This window comes from Microcaecilia unicolor, chromosome 10, assembly GCF_901765095.1.
Source record: "Microcaecilia unicolor chromosome 10, aMicUni1.1, whole genome shotgun sequence".
In the NCBI taxonomy this organism is placed as follows: domain Eukaryota; kingdom Metazoa; phylum Chordata; class Amphibia; order Gymnophiona; family Siphonopidae; genus Microcaecilia; species Microcaecilia unicolor.
In genome coordinates, this window is record NC_044040.1 from 198981967 (window position 1) to 199007260 (window position 25294).

The following is a 25294-nucleotide window of genomic DNA, read 5'->3' on the forward strand; positions in this document are numbered from 1 at the left end:
CGCCATTTTAAGCTGTGTTAGGTATACATTAGCACCTAATGCAGCTTCATAAAAGAGCCCCTAATGACTTGTCCAGAGTCGCAAGGAGCTGCAGGGGGAAATCAAACACAGTCCCTCAAATTCTCAATCTAGTGTACTAACCATTAGGCCTACTCCAGAAAGAGTAATTTTTTTCTTGAAAATCCACAGGCTTTCTATTATTTTGACTTCCAAAGGTTGATCCTGGGAAATTTTCAACTTCCCAGAACTTAACATGGAACCAAAGCCTTGAACTCGGTTGTTAGGGTCATACTGAAAAGGATGCTGTGAATCTAAAAATTGTTTTACTTAACATTCACTGTACACTCTAGCAATGTGCGACTCTGCTGGAAAACATTTTTACCTGTGTGTATGATTGAGGGCAAGGTCCGGCCTTCTCATCCGCAAGTAGCAGCAAGCAAGCTTCGTTTCGATATAACTGGCAACACTTGAAATATCATCAGCAGATGTATCGAATGGTTTTCCTAATGCTGCACCTTTGCTGCAAAGCTTTACAAGACAAAAAACATTTTCTTGGTTCTTTGGAATGCACTTCAGTGAATCATGTAATTATAAGCTACTGCTTCAAGGAGGCTTCAATGAGCAGAGCTCCCAGTGAAACAAATCTACACATTTTTCCTTTTTTTCCGCCCTGGCAGTTCCTTCCACCCGCATTAGGCTTCCAGCTCAATCAGTATTGAGTTCTGTGAGGATACAGTGCCATGAGCATTCATTTACTAATCATTTTAACTCTCTATTTGCCCAGCAGAAGCGAAGTCTAGGAGCCAAACAGAAAGACAAAATCATGCATTTGGTAAAACAGGTAAAGCTATGTGGGTACATTTTCCCAAACTGGATGGGAAGCATTCTTGGGGTTAAGGATGGATAAGGTTTTGCAGTTAGGTTCATACTTTTTTTTTTAATTATTTATTTAAAATAATTTTACAAAACTTTTTGCAAGCCTTACACTTGTCATTCAGAAACACAGTAGAAGCCAAAGCAAATAGAAGAAACATCACAAATTAAAATAAAGTCAACTTTCTTAGACCACCATTAATTGGGAGGCGTGACTAGATCGTAGGAGATTATTCATAAGTATTACCAAATATAGACATAAAGGCTTCGTGTGATTACCTAACCTATGTTACTATTTCCAATATTATTTTAACTTTTTTAAATCAAGAAAAGCTTTTAATTGCTCTGGGGAATAAAAAATGTATTTTGTCTCTCCAAATCGGACCAAACATTTACCTGGGTAAGCATGTTCATACTTTTGAAAATACGCATGTATGCATGTAAATTAAGTCAGAACATTTGTGCATGCCAAAGACCAGGTGTAAATGTAAACATATAAATTCCTTGGAGTAATTTTCCAAGCTGAAATATCTGCCTACCTGAATAGTTAAAGCAATATAGTCGAAAATATGTTCACTGAGCATCCCGAGATTATAACCTGAAATTTGTTAATTTGTGCAACTAAACAATTAAGAGGCATTTGCTAATGTGTGTTAAGGGAATAATGCACATAATAACATTCTCCTTTGACCAATGTCTGGATGTTAATTATACAAATTAACAGTTGTAGCACATGGTAACTCAGTAGTGCGTGTTAGTAACTGTAGCTGTAGTATAAAGTCTACAGGGAAAGGGAAATGGGACTTGATATACCGCCTTTCTGAGGTTTTTGCAACTACATTAAAAGTGGTTTACATATATTCAGGTACTTATTTTGTACCAGGGGCAATGGAGGGTTAAGTGACTTGCCTACAGTCACAAGCAGCTGCAGTGGGAATTGAACTCAGTTCCCCAGGATTAAAGTCCACTGCACTAACCACTAGGCTACTCCTCCACTCTGTGAGCATTTTAAAAATTGGCCCCTCTATGCACCCAGGATGCTCCTTTCGTGCCAACGTTTTCATATGTATTGATAGGGAGCAATTCTACAAAATGCGCCAAAGTTTAGACACCAAAATGCAATGTGTTGAGCACAAATTGTCTAACGGCATCTCGGTGCCCAGTTTCTGTTCTAGAATGCTGGCATAAGTCATTATTTACTACTACTACTACTTATCACTTCTATAGCGCTACAAGGCATACGCAGCGCTGTACATTATACATAAAAAGGCAGTCCCTGCTCAAAGAGCTTACAATCTAGATAAGATAGACAAACAGACAGAACAACTGAGAGGTAAGGGAATTAAAGAGGAGGGGGAAAAAGGGTACAGAGCAGTGGTTAGGAATGAAAAGCAGCGTTAAAGAGGTGGGCTTTTAGCGTGGATTTGAAAACGGCCAAAGACGGGGCTAGATGTATATGCTCGGGAAGTCTATTCCAGGCGTGAGGTGCAGCGAGTTAAAAGGAACGGAGTCTGGAATTAGCAGTAGAGGAGAAGGGGACAACAAGAGAGATTTATCCACAGAACGGAGTACCTGAGGGGGGGGGGGGGTGTAGGGAGAGACAAGAGTGGAGAGGTACTTGGGAGCGGTAGAGTGAATGCATTTATATGCCAGTAAGAGAAGTTTGAATTTAACGCAGAAACGGATAGGGAGCCAGTGAACTGGCTTGAGGAGAGGGCTATTGTGAGCATAGTGACTCTGGCAGAAAATGAGTCGCGCAGCAACATTTAGGCGCACCCACTTACGCCATGTCAATAACATCCTAAATGTAGCACTTTCAGGGAAAAGACAAGGGGCCCTTTTACTAAGGTGTGTAGGCACCTACATGTGTCCAACGTGCGTCAATTTGGAAATACCGCCCGGCTACTACATGCCCCGGGCAGTAATTCAATTTTTTACGCGCGTCTGATACGCACAGCAGAAAATATATTTTTTATTATCTACCATGTGGTGCTAACCGGGCGGTAATTGGCAGTGTATGCGCGCTGGTGTTTACTACCCGGTTAGCACGTAAGACCTTACCGCCAACTCAATGGGTGGTGGTAAGGTCTCAGAGCTCATTTTAATGTTGCCGCACGTCCATTTTCAGACAAAAAAAGAGGCCTTTTTTGCAGTCACGCTGAAAAATGGACCTGCGTGCATCCGAAACAGGCGCCTACACCAGCTCAGGCCATTTTTCAGTGCGCTTTAGTAAAAGGGCCCCTCAGTATTTTATAACCTAATTGCATAAATGTTTGACACGCCCATACCCCTTCCATATGCCTCCCTCTGTGCATGTCTCCTTGCATTTACTCAATATCTTATATAATAAAACTCACCCTCAACGTTCTGAAGACACTGACGTCACTTCCGTCATCAAGACGGGTTCGAAGGTTCGTGGTGGTGAAGCCACCAAAATCGCCATCTCGGGGCCCCGCCCTCGCGTCAAACGTGATGACGTAGAGGGCGGAGCAATGGCGTCACACAACGAGGGCAGAGCAATGGCGTATGGTGCGTTCAAGAGGTGTGGAGCAATGGCGTCAGAACCACGAAGGGGTCGGTAGGTATGTAGGTAGGGAGGGAGGAAGGGAGGGAGGGGGGGTGTTGGGGAGGAAAACCTTGCTAGCGCCCATTTCATTTGCTCCAGAAATGGGCCTCTTTTACTAGTAACTTATAATTTATAAAAATTTGCTATTCTGCCATTAGTTAATTAGCAGATCACAGCGGTTTACAATCTAAAAAATAACAAACAGAAGGAAAAAAATTAGAAAAGGAAGTAGAATCCAGATAGGAAAGAAGACAACACACTCGAACAATCAAGCAATCAAAATTTCCAGTAAGGGAAAGGGAAAACAGTAACAAGGAATTGATAATAAAGCTATTTGATAGGAACAATGGTAGCAAAATGGAGGGCATTCTTAAATGGAACCGAACGCTTGGTGAAACAGCCAAGTCTCGAAAGAGGGTTCAGATCAGATAGGTAGAGGCAAAGAATTCCAAAGAGAGGGACCGGCAAAGAAGAAGGCGTGATGTTGGGTGGATTCCAATTGGGCAAACCTGGGACTAGGGAGGCATAAACAATGATCTTTAAGGGGCCCTTTTCTAAGCTGTGATAAAAAGTGGCCTGCAGTAGTTTGGATGTGTGAAATTGGCAGGCGCTGGGCCATTTTTACTGTGGCTAAGAAAAAAAGGCTTTTTTTATTGGGGCAGTATATGGCTGTGCGTTAAAATGAAAAGTAGCGCGTGCCTATTTACTGCCTGAGCCCTTACTGCCACCCATTGACCTAACGGGAAGGGCTCACATGCTACTCGCATAGTAGTCATGTAGCACGCGCTAATGTGGCCGCGTTGCCGATTACCGCCGGGGGCGTCACCTGCGGAAGAAATTAGAAAAATATTTTCTATTGCAGGAAACAGTGCATCCCAACTTCAAAATTACCACCAGGTGTCCACGCTACCCGATGAGTATTGTCGATTTGGTGCACGCTACCTGCACACTAGCCCAACTGCAGCTTAGTTAAAAGGCCCGTAATGGAACAAAAAGTCTAACTGGGGAATATGGAATAGAGGGACTGGATAAATAGAGAGGAAGGCCAAATCTGAAGACCTTAAAAGCAAGTGTAAGAGTGTTGAAGATTATCTGTTCCACACTCACATTATAGACTTCTGCTCAGTGTGCGCCTACCACTTTTGTGCGTGAATGTTACATTCATGTGTGTAAGCGCTAGTATCTTATAATCTTAGGGACCCTTTTACTAAAGGCTTGCCACACGGCAACCCGTAACTACTGCTGGCCCAATGCGGTTGCCGGCAGTAGTTTTGCCTCCAGTGCACACCAGTTCCAGCGCTGATGGATTTGAAAAAAAAATTTCTACCGCCGGGGTAGTGCGGGAGCCCTTACCACCACCACATGGTCATGTGTTTTTTCTGGCTTTTTACCTGCTGCAATAAAAAGGGCCCTGGTGCGTAGCAAAAACGGACGCTGCTGCTGCTACTGCAGGCCCCTATTTATTGCAGCTTGGTAAAAGGACTTCTATGTGCATAAATGGTGCTTATATTTAGCAGGGCCGCCGAGAGGGGGGGGGGGCAGGAAGGACAAAATTCCCCAGGCCCGGGCCTCCAAGGGGGCCCGGCACCGGGGTCAGGCCGCCGGCGTTGCAGTTCCCGGTCTCACCTGCCTGCCTCCTCAGCTCTGGGCCCCCTGCATTCAAAGCGGCAGTCACAGATCGCCTCCCTACGGGCCTTCCCTCCCTCTGTCCCGCCCTCACAGAAACCGGAAGTTACATCAGACGAGGGCGGGACACAGGGAGGGAAGGCCAGAAGAGAGACGATCTGTGACTGCCGTCTTGAATGCAGGGGGCCCGGAGCCGTGGAGGCAGGCAGGTGAGACCGCGGACTGCAGCGGCGGGGATCGACGGGGGGCGTCGGAGGCGGGGCGGCCTTGCCCCGGGCCTGGCCTAGTCTCTTGCCGGCCCTGATATTTAGGGATAGATTCAGAAAACGTTGCCTACAATTAGGCGCCAGGATATAGGGTGCCAAGCATGAATTCTATAAAGGCAGTTCTACACAGTTCTACCATTAAAGATTACTAGTGTAAGTTTGCATTTTGATACCTAACTTTAGGCAATGAGGATTTATGTTAGGTAAAGGTCGGTGCAAATGCTCACATCTAATAGCATTTAGATGAGTACGTGCAATTATTCCATATAAACCACCCCTGACCTATCCATGCCCCTCCCTTGGCCACACCCCCTTTGGAGTTGCACTATAAAAAACAGGGGTTACTGTTTTGCACACGCGCCGAGGCCCCCTTTTACCGCAGCTAGTAAAAGGGAAGGACTCGTTTTCCTGCAGGAAATGGCTGGGCAGCAAGTAAAGCACTTGCCATGCGGCCAGTTCGGGGGGGGGGGGGGGGGAGTCCGTACCACCACCCATTGAGGTGGCAGTAAGGGCTCCCATGCTAACCCAGCAGTAACCGGGCAGCGTGTGGCACTGCCCAATTACTGCCGGAAATGACGGCACGGTAGGGGTGGGAAGTACCGCCGAGTTGCTGCGGTAGTCTGGTGGTACTTCTGATATAGCGGGCCGTAAGCCTGCATTGGGCTTACTGTCACTTAGTAAAAGGAGCCCTTAGTAATTCCCTTATCCCCTATTTGTCCTGTTTGTCTGTACTAGTTAGATTGTAAGCTCTGTGTACAGTGCTGTGTACGTCTAGTAGCGCTATAGAAATGATAAGTAGTAGTAGTAGTAGTCTCTGGGATTCCGGAATCTTGCTCTCTTTGTACTTATCCCTTATTTGTCCTGTTTGTCTGTCCTAATTAGATTGTAAGCTCTGTCGAGCAGGGACTGTCTTTTCATGTTCAAGTGTACAGTGCTGTGTACATCTAGTAGCGCTATAGAAATGATAAGTAGTAGTAGTGTTGGTACAATAGGCTGCGCCTAAATTTACATGCAACCTCTCTGCTTAAGCATTTATTCTATAAACCACGCCAAACTTAAGGCACCTACTTAAGTGGGTATTTTTCGATGTAGGTTTTTTTAGGCGCCATATATAGAATCTAAGCTCATATTTTATTTTAACAAAAACCTTTTCTTTTTTTTTTTTTTTTGCTTACTGTAAGTATGAAGAAGGACCCATTGCTACTACAAAAATCCTGACTTTTGACTTTCTGTCTGTAGGCAAAGACCTGCCCAGATCATTAAACTGAATCCTCCTCATATGATCTATCATGGCCTATTTTCGTCTGATATGTAAAACGATATTTCATTTGAAAAGACGCATGTAGAGAGAACAAAGGGATTTTAAGCAGGAAAACTTAATCTAGGCCGTAACAGCATCACAGAAAACAAAGGAAAATCCACTATCTGCTTATTTCTAGATCTTTTCTGGTCACAGTATTTGATCACAATACTCTAAAATAAAACAACACTTAATACAAATGAAATGGTTGTCTTTATTACCTCAAGTGCTGTTCGGAACCGTCCTGCTGCGATTGTGTATTTCTTTTGTCTATAGCAAGTGCTGGCATCCTTTAATGCCACTTGAAGCCATTTGTCAATCTGAGGCAGAAAACTGAAATTAGGTGCACTCAGGGAGTCTACTATTTCAACAGCTCGACATGTTGATTGTGCACTGGTAGACGCAAGGGACTCGACGAACTCATAAGAAATGTCTTGCTCATCAACAAAGACTAACTTTATTTCCACATCCATTATACTCTTCAGGGGGATGCGAGGTAAAGGCAGAATTGCTAACTGGTTTTCTACCTCTAATAGCCGAGGATCTTTTTTCACTGATAACTTTTCTTCGTTTTCAGATTTCCGTTTGAACCCCACTCTCGGCAAATCAAGAGTCTGTTTTTCTTTCAAGCCACTTGTGGCTTTGACTCGTTCCACTCCAAGCTCGTCCGGTGGCGCCTCTGCGCCGGTTTTGACATTTTGCAACGTGTCAGGGATGTTGAGTTGTTTTCCTTCTATGATATTTTTGACACCACCGCTTGAATTCACTTTCTGAGAAGCCTCTCCCTGATGCCTCTCATTCCCGGTGCTTTCAAAATCTATGCCACCTGCTGCGTCCATGGCTTTTAAACAGTCCTGTGTGAAAAGGTCAACAAAACATGAAATCTCAATTGACGTCAAAAGGCAAACAATAGTAGGCATTATATTATTATTTTTTTAAAATCTGTAATACATTTTATTTTCTAGATTTTTCATGCAACAAATACAGGGCTTCATTTCACGTGATGCAGCCAACTCAAAACAACATATTGATTAACTTATAAGTCAAATTAACTCGTGTTGGGCATTCCATTTCCATAGCTCATTTTGCATCTACCAAAGCAGAAATCAGAATAGCTGATGTTATTATGAAACACTCAGCCGGTTACTTATATAGAGACAATAGCTGAATTTAAAGCTGACATTTTAATTCAATACTCCAGACTTTTTTTTTAGGCCACTTATGGTTAATTTGTAAAACTATATCTGAAATATTCAGTCAGACTATCTAGATTATTTTCGAAAGGGAAGGACACCCATCCCTCCCTTTTTGTTTCACGACCAAGCCTCGAAAAGGTGCCCGAACTGACCAGATGACCATCAGAGGAAATCGGGGATCACCTCCCCTTACTCCCCCAGTGGTCACCAACCCCCTCCCACCCTAAAAAAAAATTAAAAAACATTTTTTTCCAGACTCTATGCTAGCCTCAAATGTCATACTCAGCTCCATCACAGGTCCCTGGAGCAGTTTTTAATGGATGCAGTGCACTTCAGGCAGGCGGACCCAGGCCCACCCCTCCCCCGCACCTGTTACATTTGTAGCGGTAAATGTGAGCCCTCCAAAACCCACCAGAAACCCACTGTACCCACATGTAGGTGCCCCCCTTCATCCCTAAGGGCTATGGTAGTGGTGTACAGTTGTGGGGAGTGGGTTTTAGGGGGGGGGGGGTTGGGGGGTTACGCAAGGTAAGGGAGCTATGCACCTGGGAGCAATTTGTGAAGCCCACTGCAGTGCCCCCTAGGGTGCCCGGTTGGTGTCCTGGCATGTGAAGAGGACCAGTGCACTATGAATGCTGGCTCCTCCTACGACCAAAGGGCTTGGATTTGGTTGTTTTTGAGATGGGCACCCTCGGTTTCCATTATGGTCGAAAACTGGGGATGACCATCTCTAAGGTCGACCTAAATGTTGAGATTTGGGCATCCCCGACCGTATTATCGAAATGAAAGATGGCCATCCATCTTGTTTCGATAATATGGGTTTCCCTCACCCCTTCGCCTGAACGTCCTTATAGATAGACACCCTTAGAGATGGTTGTCCCCGTTCGATTACACCCCTCCACGTGATCTTACAGGTAACTATCACTGAGAAACATATAGATAGATATATAACTAGGCATTTTAAAATAATGTGAAAACATCAATAACATGTGTGCTATTGCCATCTGAACCGGCACATAAACTAATGATAGGTTTCATCGTTTTTGTTCCAAACCAGCCAGGGGGATACAGGGAAGATACAGGTCCAATCAGTCTGTTTTAAAAAACTAAGACACAGATAATAAATGAAGTGGTCAATATTCAGCCGGTGGCAGTGTTTTTTTTTAGGTGCCACGGGTGTTATTCCTAGATATTCAATGCTGGACAACATCCAGACACTGGATTGAATACCTGGGTTTATGAGGCCGACTAACTCTTATCAGGGCCAATGAGAAAGGGGGGAAAGGGGGCAAAATTCCCTGGGCCCAGCCTCCAAGTAGGTCCTGGTGCCAGGAGCGCTGACAATCATCACGGATACAGGAACATAACCTTTTACCCCTTCCTCCATGCAGGTCTTACCTACAGGATCCTGCAGCCAGCGATTCACAGTGAGAGGCCATCTCTGTGGCCTTCCTTCTGCCGCATTCTGCCCTCTCTACTGCAACTACCCTTATTGTATCATGTCCTTTGTTTTATTTTATTTTGTCTTTTTATCTGTTCCTTTTTTTTTTTTTTTTTTACTATATTAGATTGTAAACCACCCTGATGGTTTCCATAGGGCAGGGTAGCTAAATAAACTTGGACAGGGCCGCTGAGACACAAATCGAGGCCTGAGGCAAACACCCCCCTGGGCTTGCACACTGCCTCCCCTCAGGGCCCATGCGCTACACACCCTCCAGTCCCACGCCACCCCCCTCCAGGCTCCCCCCGGGCTTGCTTATTTGCTTGTCTTCTCTCCTGCTAGCTCCATTCTGCAGCACAGGTCCTTCTTCCTGCCGCATCCCGCCTCCTGTGTAAAGTACTTCCTGTTTGGATGCGGCAGGAAGAAGGACCTGTGGCTGTCAGAGCAGAGTTAACACGATAACTCTGCTCTGTGGCACACAGTAGCAGGAGAGCCATGCTAGAGCTGGGCGTGCACCGGGCCCTCCTTGGAACTTTGCCTAGGGTTACCATATGTCCGGATTTACCCGGACATGTCCTCTTTTTGAGGGCATGTCCGGGCAACCGGGTGGGTTTTGCCAATCTGCCCGTTTGTCCAGAAATCCGGACAAACGGGCAGATGGCTAGCCTCCCCTCCCTTTACTTACTAGTGCCCTGGTGGTTGATTGACCTCTTCCGCCTTCGGGGCAGGAAAGAGCCCCCTCTTTCCTGCCCGGAGCGCTGCCCTGCATGCATCCTTCCTGTTGGTGATCCTCGGCGCCGATTCAAAATGGCTGCCGAGAGTTGAAGTGACCTGGCGAGACTTCAACTCTCAGTGGCCATTTTGAATCAGCGCTGAGATCACCAACAGGAAGGATGCATGCAGGGCAGCGCTCCGGGCAGGAAAGAGGGGGCTGTTTCCTGCCCCGAAGAGGTCACTAGACCACCAGGGCAGTAGTAAGGTAATGGGAGGGGGGGTGATGGGGTATGTGACAGGGGGTGGAGCGAGGGTGTGACAGAGGGTGGGGCAGGGTGTGAAACGGGGCGGGGCATGTGTCTTCCTTTTTGGGGGACAAAATATGGTAACCCTAACTTTGCCCCCTCCTGCCCCCCTCCCCCGTGGCTCTGAACATGGAAACTTGGAATTTGGAAATATTAGTACTTATTACAGCTTAGTAAAAGGGCCTCTAAATATGGACTTAACATTAAATGCACTAAGCCCAGATTTTACTGCACTTTAGTCAAAGGGCCATTAGTGAGCAACCACAGTCCCCGAGGGCCACAACCCAGTTGGGTTTTGAAGATTTCCATACTGAATGTGCATACGATCTACTAGTACATAATGGAATCACTACATGAAAACAATCTCCTGCATACTCATTGTGAAAAGCTTGAAAATCAGACTGGGTTGTGGCCCTCAAGGACCGTGGTTGCCCACCTTTTCATTAACCTATGAAGTTACATACAAGCTGTAATATATATTGCAATTTAAAAAAAAATTAAAACAAAAAAGCAATGCTAATAAAAGCCCCAAAAATCAGGAAAATGTGCAAAAATTCTAAATATGACCTGATTTTTTTTGCCTCCTTATACGTATAGAGGGGCATAATCGAACGAAAACGTCTATCTCTATGGGCGTTTATCACCGAGAACGGGTCCGTGAAGGGGCGGACCGAACCGTATTTTCGAAAAAAAATAGACGTCCATATTTTATTCGACAATTTGTGAGATGGGCGTTTTTGCTTTTCAGCGATAATGGAAAATGAAAGCGCCCGGCTCAAAAACGAATAAATCCAAGGCATTTGTTCGTGGGAGGGGCCAGGATTCGTACTGCACTGGTCCCCCTCACATGCCAGGACACCAACCGGGCACCCTAGGGGGCACTTTTACAAAAACAAAAAAAAGGTAAAAGAGCTCCCAGGTGCATAGCACCCTTCCCTTGTGTGTTGAGCCCCCCCAAATCCCCCTCAAAACCCACTGCCCACAAGTCTACACCATTACTATAGCCCTAAGGGGTGAAGGGGGGCACCTACATGTGGGTACAGTGGGTTTGGGGGGGGGGGTTGGACGACTAAGCATTAAGCAGCACAATTGTAACAGGTGGGGGGGGGGGGATGGGCCTGGGTCCACCTGCCTGAAGTCCACTGCACCCCCTAACAACTGCTCCAGGGACCTGCATACTGCTGCCAGGGAGGTGGGTATGACATTTGAGGGTGAAAATACAAAGTTGTGAAACATCATTTTTTGTGGTGGGAGAGGGTTAGTGACCACTGGGGGAGTCAGGGGAGGTCATCCCCGATTCCCTCCAGTGGTAATCTGGTCATTTAGGGCACTTTTTGGGGCCTTATTCGTGGAAAAACAGGGTCCAGGAAAAGTGCCCTAAATTCTCGCTAAAAACGCATATTTTTCTTCCATTATCGGCGAAAGGCGCCCATCTCTGATCACCCGATAACCACGCCCCAGTTCCGCCTTCACCACGCCTTCGACACGCCCCCATCAACTTTGTCTGCATCTGCGACGGAGTGCAGTTGAAAACGTCCAAATTCGGCTTTCGATTATACCGCTTTATTCGTTTTTGTGAGATAAACGTCTATCTCCCGATTTGGGTCGCAATATAGGCGTTTTTCTTTTTCAATTATAAGCTGGATAGTATATTAAGATGTGTTTTTAGTGGACATTAATAAATAGTTCTATCAGTAAATTTATGGAAAACAAAGTATCTATCTATTAGATAGATAGATAGATAGATAGATAGATAGATAGATAGATAGATAGATAGATAGATAAAGAGAACTAAGGCTTTCAGAATTCAAGACTGATTTGGAATCTTTCCTCCCATTTAATCTAGTAGATTTCAAGAAAAATGTGATTGTCTGTTATCTTTATGTGTTAAAGTGATTAATGTGAAGTTAGGAAGTGTTACAGAGACCTGCTGTTACTCAATGAAAATGCACTTTAATCACTGTCTCAATAAAGAGAATGCATTCATGAAAAAGCTACTCAACAATCATTATCTTTGTCAGCTAAGTTATTTACTGATGAACATTTGCAAAATCACCTATTCTTTAATTGGGAAGAGTTTAGTGCTAGACTTGAGAACTTTGTAAAATCATACAGTGTAAATTCCAATTTAAGAAATACTGAAGGGAAAAGATTTAGGGGCACATATCCAGATGCGTTAGGGTACTAACCTGATTTATTTGTACCCTAATGTGTTTTAAAGGGCTCTGTCATTGGTTTTGGCGCCCTAGGGGCTCTTTTACTAAGCCGCGTAGGCGCCTATGTTCACCCAACGCGTGCCAAATTGGAGTTATCGCCCGGTTACAGTGTGGCCTTTGCGGTAATTTCAATTTTGGTGCGTGCCCGCTATGTGCGTCTGAAAAATATTTTTTATTTTCTGACACACAGCAGCTACACACGTCAAGTGGAATTTGACACGCATAGACCATTACCTCCCGGTTACTGTGTAAGACCTTACCCCTAGGTCATTGGCTTGTGGTAAGGTCTCAGATCCAAAATGGACGAGCTGCAATTTTCATTTTGCCGCACATCCATTTTTGGCAAAAAAGGGCATTTTTTATAGGTTGTGATAAAGTCACATCCAGGATAGTTGGATTAAGGCAGCTTCAATCTGAACTACAAGTCCCAGAAGGCATTGCAGGCAAGGAGCCAGGGGGTGAGATGAGGAACCCGGACTGGACTTCTAGCTGCAATATGGGAAGACAAGGGAATAAGCTGACAGGATGTGTAGATTGGCTGCCCCTAGGGGGAAAGAGAGCTAGGAAACCCTGTGTGAAGGAGCTCCTCATTAGGCTCATGCTCAACTCAGCTGGTAGGGGTGTGTAGAGAAGCTAATGAGTGGAGAATGATTGGTTGTAAGAGCAAAAGCCAGGGATTGATTAGGCAGGTGGGAAGGAGTCTCAGAGTTCAATTCAGGGAGAGCAGCAAGGAAGGCGAGAAGTATTTGCAGGCTGAAAACCCTTGGGCAGGGAGGTCCCTAAAGTACTGAAGTCTGAGAGGCAGTTGCAGGCTGAAAACCCTTGGGTAAGAAGAAGTCCCTAAAGTATTGACCTTACTAGTGAAGCTGTTGCAGGGGGAATCCCTTGGGTGTGAGAAGTCCCTAAAATATGGAGCTCATTATGAGGTTGAAGAGAATAGGAGTATAACTGCTGCTTTGTGATTTAACTATGATGATGAATTGAATGGACTGCTGCTGTTTGGAATTGAACTAATGTTTATGGTGCACTGGATAAGAAGCCTAGACTGAAGCTGACTGTAGCCTATATTGAATCCTGATGTGCTAAGAGCCTTCTGCTTAAAGGGGACTACTGGCCACACACTTTCAGGTGACTTATAGGTACTTAGGATTGAAGGTGAATGCTGCTGTTGGGACTGTGTACTAGAAACCTGCATGGAATAAAGTCCTTGAGTTTGAAGTTACTGGTGGATATCTGTTTCTTTATTGTACCGGGAGCCTGTGGTTAGAGGAGATTGTTCTATCCCTGGCTGTACAAGAGAGGCGCCGGGTTATAAGGTGCGCTAAAAAATTCTGCGTGCACCCAAAACACGCGTCTACACTACCGCAGACCATTTTCAGCGCACCTTAGTAAAAGGACCCCATAATGAAACTTTATATAGTGGGGGAACATGGTGACGTGGAAAGGAAGGAATGCAAAAATAAGCTGACTTGACCGCAGTACCTTGAAACAGCCACAAGTGAAACTTTGGCCACAGTCGGTGGGGTCCACAGCATGATAGCTTCTCCAAAAAAGTGCTTCATAATAGTCACTTTTTAACTTGTCACAAACAAAAGGGTTGACCAGTAACTCAGTGTATCATAAAGATATTGAAGGAATTTTCTATGCTGAAGACTGGAACTACCCTGAAAATCCTATCACTTTATATAAAGAGACTGGTATTGAAGGATTGATTCTGAGACTTTTTCCCCTCTAATGCTACATGTTACCTTAATTGAATATAATCAAGAGATATTTTGAGATTGCCAGTTTTAAGGAGAGTGTGAAGAAAAGTAAAAAGCGTTATATTGCGTTATATAGGTTATTCTGTGCTACATAGATATGAGATGCAAAACATGAAAATGCATATAAAGCAGCTCATACTTACTTGCACACTTCAGGGCCGTTGAGAGACTGGGCTGGGCCCGGGGCAAGGTCACCCCTGGGGCCCTTCCCCTGCTGCCGCCCCCCCGAAGTCGCCGCCCCCGAGGTCCCCACACACTTGTCAGTTTTGGAAGCTGGGGTGTTACCACTCTTCACATGAACTAGACAGAGGGGTTTAAGATAAGTTGTTTATTTTTCAGTTCTAGTGTGCTGTTGTACAGTACAGCACTGCACTGCACATTGAACCAGTGTGGGGAAGTGCAATTCTCATGCCTTAATAACGAATTTTTTGTATATCGATGTAAAAAAGAAATTTCTAAAAAATACAAAAATATTTGCATAGGTCAAAAGAAAAAAAACACTAAAAAATTTCTTTTGGGGTTTTTTGTCGATGATTACTTTTTTTGCTGTGTGCATATAAAGTGTTATAGTTTGCCACGGGTGTATGAGACATTTTCCTCCTTGACAAGTCACTCTTCACTGTGTGGTTTTTTGATGGTCCAAAAAGGATGTCATAAGATTTAAGTTTCAGAAATTCTTAAAAAAAAAATTTTTTCATTTGTATTTTATTGAAAAGTATAATATTCAAAAATATGACAGATGTAAATCACAATATTTCCTCCTCTCAAATAGTAATAAAGTATTCTTGTAGTATGGTCCCACACCCACCATCCCCTCCCACCTCAACATCTCCACACATGGGCAACCATATAAGAAGATCGCAGTGATTGAATGCTCTATACCAATCTATCCCAGGACAGCAAAGACCTTCAATAAGAGCCGGATTTACTGCTTGAATTAGTGGCCGAATTTCACAACACAGCCCGTATTCTCTGTCTAATGTCTACCTACTGAGTGGTTCATTCCATAACTTTTTTTTTGTAAGGGTAGGTGAGAAACTTAGTAAAACATGTCTTGCAACTCCCATCTAGACATGCTACTGAACAGCGTGGGGGTAATTTCATAACTGGGAGCCTATATAAAACGTCCCCCAAAGCATTCGAAAAGAATATCTATGCCAGTGCTTCTCAACCCAGACCTTGAGGCCCAATGGTTAGTACAGCGGGTTGCAGACCTGAGGAACTAGGTTTGCTTCCTGCTGCTGCCTGACGATCTACAGTGGGTTGAGACCCTGGGAAACCAGGTTCAATTCCATCTGCAGCTCTGTGTGAGCCAGGGCAAGTCCCTTAGCCCTCCATTGCCCAAGGTACAATATATAACTTAGGGGTCCTTTTACTAAGGTGTGCTGAAAATGGCCTGCGGTAGTGTAGGTGTGTGTGTTGGACGCGCGCAGATCCATTTTTCAATGCACCTGTAAAAATGCCTTTTTAAAACATTTTGACCGAAAATGGACATGCGACAAAATGAAAATTGACGCGCTTCCAGTTTGGGTCTGAGACCTTACCGCCAGCCATTGACTTAGCAGTAAGGTCTCACTCGTTAACCGGGCAATAATGGTCTATGTGTGTCAAATGCCTTTTACTGCCCAGTTGTGCCATGCGCCAGAAAATAAAAATTATTTTCTGGCGCGCATAGGGGACGCATGTCAAAAATGAAATTCCTGCCCAGGCCATGCTGGGTGGTAACTCAGAATTGGCGCACATTGGGCGCTCATAGGCGCTTACATGGCTTAGTAAAAGGGCCCCTTATATTGGGAACTCATTAGGGACAGTGCAAAGTACCTGTAACAGAAATTGTAAACCACATGGAAGAGCATTTTTGAAAGGGACGTCTAAGTTGCGATTTGAATGTCCTTGTAAAGTGGCAAAATCCAGGGGTGGGGTAACCTGTATTTTCGAAACAAGATGGACATCCATCTTTTGTTTTGAAAATACCGTCAGAGACGTCCAAATCCTTAAATTTGGACGTCCCTAGATTTGGTTGTCCCTAGGCATGGATGTTTCTGACTTTTGGCGATTTTCAAAACCAAAGACGTCCATGTCAAAAACGGCCAAATGCAAGCCATTTGGCCGTGGGAGGAGCCAGCATTTGTAGTGCACTGGTCCCCCTGACATGCCAAGACACCAACTGGGCACCCTAGGGGGCACTGCAGCGAACTTCATAAATTGCTTCCAGGAACATAGCTCCCTTACCTTGTGTGCAGAGCCCCCCCCCCCCCAAAACCCACTACCCACAACTGTACATCACTACCATAGCCCTTATGGGTGAAGGGGGGCACCTATATGGATACAGTGGGTTTGTGGTGGGTTTTGGAGAGCTCGCTGTTCCCTCCACAAATGTAATAGGTAGGGGGGGGGGTATGGGCCTGGGTCTGCCTGTCTGATGTGCACTGCAGTACCCACTAAAACTGTTCCAGGGACCTGCATGTGCTGTCATGGACCTGAGTATGACATCTGAGGCTGGCATAGATGCTGGCACGACATATTTTGACAGACGTTTTTTGAGGGTGGGAGGGGTTTAGTGACCACTGGGGGAGTAACAGGAGGTCATCCCCGATTCTCTATGGTGTTCATCTGGTTATTGCGGGCACCTTTTTGTGCCTTAGTTATAAGAAAAACAGGTCCGGGTGAAAACGTCCAAGTGTTCATCAGGGACATCCTTGTTTTTTTCGATTATGGGTCAAAGACGTCCAAGTGTTAGGCACGCACAACTCCCGCCTTCGCTACGCCTCCGACATGTCCCCTTGAACTTTGGCCGTCCTTGCGACAGAGTGCAGTTGGAGACGTCCTAAATTGGGTTTTGATTTTACTGATTTGGGCGTCCCTGGGAGAAGGACATCCATCTTCCGATTTATGTCGAAAGATGGACGTCCTTCTCTTTCGAAAATGAGCCCAATAGTCACCTCAGGGATCACTTGCAGTATATCAAGTGCTGAAAATAAATAAATATCCACAATGAATATGCATGAGTAAGATTTCCATACCAAGGAGGCAATGCATGCAAAACTATTTCATGCTTATTCATTGTGGATATCCTGAAAAGCTGTTGGGACTTAGATGTGCCTCAAGGACTGGGTTGAGAAGCATTGATCTATGCACTCAAAACACAGACGACATAAGAAAAAGAGCAGCATGAAAATTACATTGAAAAGGAGTCTATGTTGTAAACGTCAGAGCACTTTTTCTGGCCACCACAATATGAAATAGAATGACGGCTCCACAGTTCTTTGCTGTTTCATTTTACCAATGATTATTTTTAAACTGCTACAAGAATCATTCCGTGCAACTTTAAACAATTATGTTCACTTGTTCTCCACAAAATGTTTTAAACCAAATACAGCATAAGCACTTTTCATTCTGTTTTCCAATAACATACAATTTTCACAAGGTGCTGCATCAGCGTAAACCAGCACCCACTTTTTTCTTTACTGTATACTTAGCTTGACATTATTGAACGGATTTATAAACCATCTTTATTATGCAGCTCTACCAATACTTCCCCCTTAGGCGTGTACTAAAACCGTTAACCCAAATCAGCAATGTCTTATTCGTCTTTTGCCTTGTATCATCTGTGTTGTTGAGTGTTTTATAAAGGTAACATATGTGCCTTTATAAAAAAGACTCTCTCGCCCAAATTTACACCTGCTACAAAGAAATATAAATGTGTGTGTTTGTGTGTATGCTTGTACATGTATATTTCACAAAAACGCACATGGATATCACAGCTCTGCCAGAGTTCCAGCCACGGTACCCGAAATTCACTTCATTTGGCTGCATGGCTAAATCGAGTGCAGAATTTAATTGATTAACAAGCCAATCAGCGCTGATAATTGGTACTTAACAACCAGTTAGCGGCACTAATTGGCTTTAATTAGAATTTACATGCACAACTTTCTAGGTGTATTCTATAACGCGGTGTGTGTAAATTCTAATGTGCACAGTCAAAAATGGGGTGTAGCCACATGTGTGGAATGGGCAAGTTGTGAGCGTTTGAAAATCTATGCGCACTATTATGGAATACACCTTTAGGCATAAGGATTTAGGCCTGGTTTTAGGGAGCCCACATGCCCAAATTTTAGTCGCAAGAATGGCACGTAAGCATATCTATAAACTACACCTAACTTTAGGCGTAGTTTATAGAATCACGCTACCACGTGGTATTCAGCCCCGATTTTTAAGGCACCATATATAGAATTTGGCCCACTATGCTCTTGGGAACGCACACACGGTCTTGTCAGCACTTGTGTATATGTTTACTCCTACATCATTTTATTGTATTTATTTATTTAAATGAGTTTTATATACTACCTCTATACACATAGGGGGTCTTTTACTAAAATGCATTCAGTTTAGGACGTAATCCACCTTATAACTGAAAGAGAAAAATGCCTAGATTTCGACCCAAATCGGGAGATAGACAAAAACGAATAAATCGGTATAATGGAAAGCCGATTTTGGACGTTTTCAACTGCACTCCATCGCGGAAGCGTACAAAGTTGACGGGGGCGTGTTGGAGGCGTGGTGAAGGTGGAACTGGGGCGTGGTTATCGGCCGAGGAGAGATGGGCGCCTTTCGCCGATAATGGAAAAAAATATGCGTTTGTAGCTAGAATTTAGGGCACTTTTCCTGGACCCTGTTTTTTCACGAATAAGGCCCCAAAAAGTGCCCTAAATGACCAGATTACCACCGGAGGGAATCGGGGATCACCTCCCCTGACTCTCCCAGTGGTCACTAACCCCCTCCCACCACAAAAATGATGTTTCACAACTTTTTATTTTCACCCTCAAATGTCATACCCACCTCCCTGGCAGCAGTATGCAGGTCCCTGGAGCAGTTGTTAGGGGGTGCAGTGGACTTCAGGCAGGTGGACCCAGGCCCATCCCCCCCCTACCTGTTACAATTGTGCTGCTTAATGCTTAGTCGTCCAACCCCCCCAAACCCACTGTACCCACATGTAGGTGCCCCCCTTCACCCCTTAGGGCTATAGTAATGGTGTAGACTTGTGGGCAGTGGGTTTTGACGGGGATTTGGGGGGCTCAACACACAAGGGAAGGGTGCTCTGCACCTGGGAGCTCTTTTACCTTTTTTTTGTTTTTGTAAAAGTGCCCCCTAGGGTGCCCGGTTGGTGTCCTGGCATGTGAGGGGGACCAGTGCACTACGAATCCTGGCCCCTCCCACGAACAAATGCCTTGGATTTATTCGTTTTTGAGCTGGGCGTTTTCATTTTCCATTATCACTGAAAAACAAAAACGCCCATCTCACAAATTGTCGAATAAAACATGGACGTCTATTTTTTTTTCGAAAATACGGTTTGCTCCGCCCCTTCACGGACCCGTTCTCGGAGATAAACGCCCATGGAGATAGACGTTTTCGTTCAATTATGCCCCTCAATGCGTTATAATGCTGAATTTTAACGGACAGCAAGCCCAAAACTAATGCAGCATCAAGAAGGGGCATTCGCACAATTGTTTAATCGCAGATCATGTGTTATTGTCTGGATTAATGCGCATTACCTGCCCCGAGTTTGCTTGGGAGAACTTTACTGCCTCCTATTTAGCAAGCACTAAGTGCTTCTGTGCTACCAGTGGGAGGTGGTAGAGATGAAAATGGTAACGGAATTCAAAAATGCGTGGGACAAACACAAAGGAATCCTGTTTAGAAGGTTCGGATCCAAAGAAGCTCAGTGGAGGTTAGGTAGGAAAGTCGGTGTCGGGCAGACTTCTATGGTCTATGCCCTAAAAATGGCAAGGATAAATCAAGGATCAGGTATTCATATGATGTATCACTTCATATCATATGTAATGAGTTCATCTCATTGGGCAGATTGGATGAAACATACAGGTCTTTATCTGCCATCATCTACTATGTTAAGGCACCATATATAGAATCTATCCCTTTATTGGGTACAATGGCTAGGTTTCAGAATAGACTCCTAAGTAGAGAGGTATGGTAGCCGTGTTGGTTCACTCTTAAGGATATCAATAAAAATCAAACAGAATAAAACATGGAAAAGAAAATAAGATGATACCTTTTTTATTGGACATAACTTAATACATTTCTTGATTAGCTTTCGAAGGTTGCCCTTCTTCCTCAGATCGTAAATAAGCAAATGTGGTAGCAGATAGTATATATAAGTGAAACATCCAAGCATTACTTTGACAGTCTGACAGGGTGGGAAGGAGGTATGCATGGGGACATCAAAGCATTTCATTGATATTCTAACAGGATGGGTGTGGATAGGTGAGAGGATGGTGATAAACAGAGAAATACAATTTTATGGTTTATAATGGGCTAGAAAACCCAGATCCTTGTTGTCCTGTCTGTTGGGTGTCAAAATATTCAATCATTCTGACTTCAAAGGTCTTACGTTCCTGTATTGTTTTAAAGTTACCTTTCAGGATTCTAACTATGAAACTACTGGTGCAGTGTCCTGGTCTTGTAAAATGCTGGCCCACCGGGGTGGGAACCTGATTGGCATCGGCTATCTTCATGTGATGTCTGTGCAGATTGAATCTTGTCTTAGCATCTGGCTCCTAAATAGACTCCTAAATTTATAAAGATTATCACCATTTTTAGGCAATGAACAACCTATTTCTTTCATCTCACTATTCTTAATGTTGGAATGTCTGACACCACTGATCCTATTTTTAGCTTTCTTCTGGGAAAAATATGCTTTAATCTATTTTTGTTCAGCCTGCTCTCTGTGTTTCCGAGATAGACTGACGTGATGGATCTTTTTAAGACTTGTTTTCTTAGGGGTACGTTTGTCTTGTGCATGGAATGACAGGAATTCACCTTTCTTAAGCCGTGGTATATTGGAGAGGTTCTCAGTTTCTCAGGTTTGATGTTGTATCATCCTTGCTTGGTAACTGATGGTCTTCTTTTTCTTTGTATTGTACTCAGTAGTTGCTTGCTACTGACACTTTTATTAGCACATACAAATACAGCTTGCACGCTTTCCTCTTTTACTACTCTATCTGGTGTTGCAGTATCAAGCTTTTTTCTCGGAGGTAGAGTCTCCAAATAGTTTAGTTTTGCATGTACCGTGAAGGAATGAATCTTTCTCATATGCTAGGGCGTGTTGGGTGCACTTGATTTCTCAAATTTACTGCTTGTTCTCATTTTAATGCTTATATAAGCGGGTCGCAAAAGAACCTTTCCTTTACTGATTGCCAAAATACTTCCATAGATTCTTACATATGATGTCAACAAGAAGGAGACACTTCCCAATGGGAGAGAGAAGTTGTGTATGTGTGTGGGGGGGGTGGGGGGGGTGGAGAGATGGTATTCTGTAGAGTAACCTAAAAGGTTTTCTTCTTTTTCTTCTACCTCTCCTCCAGGGAAGATGACTGGATTCAAGGTCAGAAGTCAGAAGTCACGGGGTCTTCAAGGAGTTATAGCACACTTGGGGCCTGATAATTAGTGTTATGCTGGGAAATTCATTGCTGGGCCATGCCTGGGCACCAGCATTGAATTTCTGGGCTTTCGGAGCCGGCTAATGCATAGCCAGTTAAGTGCGATATTCAGCTATAGGTTACCATGTAAAGACAGCACTGACTTTTTTGCAGCCCTATTTATGCAGTTAACTTGGCTGGTTAAGTGCTGAAAATCAGTAATTAACCGACTAAGTGCTGACTCCGCCCTCAGAATGCCCTCAAAATAGTCGGTTTTCAGATAGGTGCTAACTTGACATTTTCAGCAGCAGTAACCGGTTAAGTGCTGCTGAAAATGACTGGTTAGTCCCAAACAAATGATTTAACCAGCCAGGTGCCATTTCTCACCAGTTAAACCACTTTGAATATTGATCAACTTGGGTCCAGTAGGATCCCAAGAAAAAAAGAAATGAAGATGATAAGTCTAGATGCGAGTTGGTGCCATACTCGTAGCCTGCATTGGAGGCCATCTTGTTTGGACCGAGAGTGAATTTACTTGCCAAAATCAGAGAGGAAGGACTCCCAGGCTTGTGACGCTGTTACAGAGTTGCTGCTGCTAAGAGGTACCAGCAGAGGCTCAGCGGTAAACGTTCAGAAGAATTATTCTAGTTCTTCTACTAGAGAAGGAGATTTGCCTGCTACTGATCAGATACCAATGAAGGGAAAGTCCCAGAGGGAAGTATCTCTATAGAAAATGGTGGTGGATACGTGGAATGCCTCCCGTGGGAGGTGGTGGAGATGAAAACGGTAATGGAATTCAAACATGCGTGGGATGAACGCAAAGGAATCCTGTTTAGAAGGAATGGTTCTGCGGAATCTTAGTGGAGATTGGGTGGCGACATCAGTAATTGGAGAGTAAAACCAATGCTGGGTGGACTTCTACGGTCTGCGCCCTGATCGTGACTGAATAGATATGGATGGGCTGAGTGTAAATGTTAAGGGGCTTCGACGTTAGCTTCAGAACTTAGTACAAGAAGAGTGCTGGGCAGACTTCTACGGTCTGTGCCCTGAGAATGGCAAGGACAAATCAAACTTGGGTATACATATAAAGTATCACATACCGTAAAATGAGTTTATCTTGTTGGGCAGACTGGATGGACTGTTCAGGTCTTTATCTGCTGTCATTTACTATGTTACCATGTTACTATGTTAGAATACACAGCAGAGAGCTGGGAGAATAGAGTTGTCCAGTACAACTATTTCTGTGCTTGCAAATTACTGACTGATGTAACACACAGAAGCTATGGAGGAACCTAAATGTAGGTGAGACAAAGAAGCGCACAGGGCATAGATTCTATATATGGCGCCTGGAAAATCCGTGCAGAATAAATTTCTGCCGAAGCGTATTCTATAAGCGGCGCCTAGATTTAGGCGTGGTATACAGTATAGAATATGCTTAGTTGATATCCCAGCGCCGAGAACTACACGCAACCATTTACACCAAGGAAAATGTGGCGTAAATACCGGCATGTAGATTTAGGCACAGTGATGCATATTCTAGAACAGTGTGCAGAAAGTTTGGAACGCCCATGAAACGCCCATTTCCCCGCCTGTAGCCACACCCCTTTTTGGCTACATACATTAGAATTTAGGTGTTGTGCATTACAGAATACGCTTAGTGAGTTGTGCATGTAAATTCTAATTATTGCCAGTTAGTGCTTATTATTGCTTGTTAAGTGCTGTTAAAAACGCTGATTGGCTTGTTGCACCAATTAAGTTACACGCGTTTTTATAGAATACGTTTGGATTTTGGTGCAGAATGCTAGGTACGATATATAGAATGCGGCGGTTAGCGTCAATTCTATATAGTGATAAGGCATGCGTAACGAATCATAGAGCAATAGTGCAAAACCACTTTGGCATGCTGAAACATAGGCACGACAGCTTATGCCAGGTCAACGGCAGGCATAAGCGGGTGCGCCTAAGTGCACCTCAAAATGCATCCATCTGATACTATTTATTTATTTTATTTATTTGTTACATTTGTATCCCACATTTTCCCACCTATTTGTAGGCTCATTGTGGCTTACATAGTTCCGGAGCAGCACTTGCAGACTCCAATGTAGAAAGATACAAGGTGACATTGTGGTTAAGTAGTTCGATAGAGTTAATGTGGCGCAACCACATTGGGATCGTGCAATGGAAGATTTGTGTCCAGTCTGTACTGTGATTTAGTTACGTTGTGTTGCAGAGATACTATTCTATAAGGTGTATGCATTGCCAGTCGGAATGCCCATGACATGCCCATGCTCCAACGACAGCACATTTGCTCTTACACGCCATGCAAATAGTGCACCAATTCTCTAGAAAAGTGCATTGCACATACGTGCATAAATGCCCATTCTTGGCATCATTCACGCGTGCAAGCGCATCTATTCTATAAAAGTGTGTGCATAATTGGCATCTAGATTTAGGCACCTTTTTATAGAATTGCTCTTCAGGCTTTTTGCCAACTGAACACCACCCATGTTTCAGTAACCTGTTTGGTTTTCAAATGATTCCCCCCCCCCCCCCCCCCCCCGGGCGATGATGGTGTCCTAACACTGTAGACCTCAAAGCTAATGTTTCTCCCCCCTGAATAACTTTGCAGAACGTACAGGCTATACATCAAGGTGTGCTTGGAAGTTCTTTTAAATCAGGATAGTGCTGACCAATACAATTGGGACCATTTCTGCCTATTTTTGCTACATTTTCTTGTTGTCTGATTGCATTCATTGGTGCTTGGGGATCTTTTTTCCTCCCTTCATTACACAAAATAGTCACTTGATGCTGACACTTCTATTAAGGGTAATGTCTCCAAATGAGTTAGCTTGGCACACGCCAGCAAGCAAAAGGCGAAACAATAATACAGTCTATTGAATACAAATAAACAATAAAATATGGATCTCTACAGTTAATTGGAAAGCAAACATTTTGTAGCATTTTGAATAATCAGCTTTTATGCTTAAAACAATGTTAATAAAAGACCATCCCCCCAATATTCAAAATTATTTAACTGGCCAGACATGGCCACTGACCAGTTAAATAGCATATCATTACCTAACTGTGGATGTTCAGTGGGAGATAACCAGTTATCTCCTGCTAAATAACCGTGGATAGTGGTAGCCACTAACTGGCTATATCGCTTGACATAGCTGGCGAGACACAGATACTCAGCACTTAAATGGCTATATTTACCAATTAAAATAGGCCGCATAAATATCAGGCTTATAAGTACATAAGTGTTGCCATACTGGGACAGACCAAAGGTCCATGAAGCCCAGAATCCTGTTTCCAACAGTGGCCAACCCAGGTGACAAGTACCTGGCAAGTTCCCAAAACATTTTATGCTGCTTATCCAAGAAATAAGCAGTGGATATTCCCCAAGTGCATTTTAATAATGTCTTAGGGACTTTTTCTTTTAGAAAGCAAGCCAAACCTTTTTAAACCCTGCTAAGCTAACTGCTTTTACCATATTCTCTGGTAACGAATTCCAGAGTTTAATTACACCTTGAGTAAAGAAATATTTTCTCCGATTCGTTTTAAATTTACTGCTTTGTAGCTTCATTGCGTGCCC

The 25294-nt window shown here is 44.0% G+C and overlaps 1 protein-coding gene across 1 annotated transcript in view; it reads right to left on the reverse strand.

Moving 5' to 3' along the window:
- The window catches only part of SPATA16 (spermatogenesis associated 16), a 178622-nt gene that overhangs the window by 127240 nt on the left and 26088 nt on the right, over positions 1 to 25294 (reverse strand). Inside the window, exons 2-3 of the mRNA XM_030215677.1 lie at positions 6853 to 7485; positions 383 to 528 (exon numbers count right to left, since the gene is read on the reverse strand). Of these exons, the coding sequence (XP_030071537.1) occupies positions 383 to 528; positions 6853 to 7485 (779 nt within the window). The remainder of the gene's footprint in view (positions 1 to 382; positions 529 to 6852; positions 7486 to 25294) is intronic.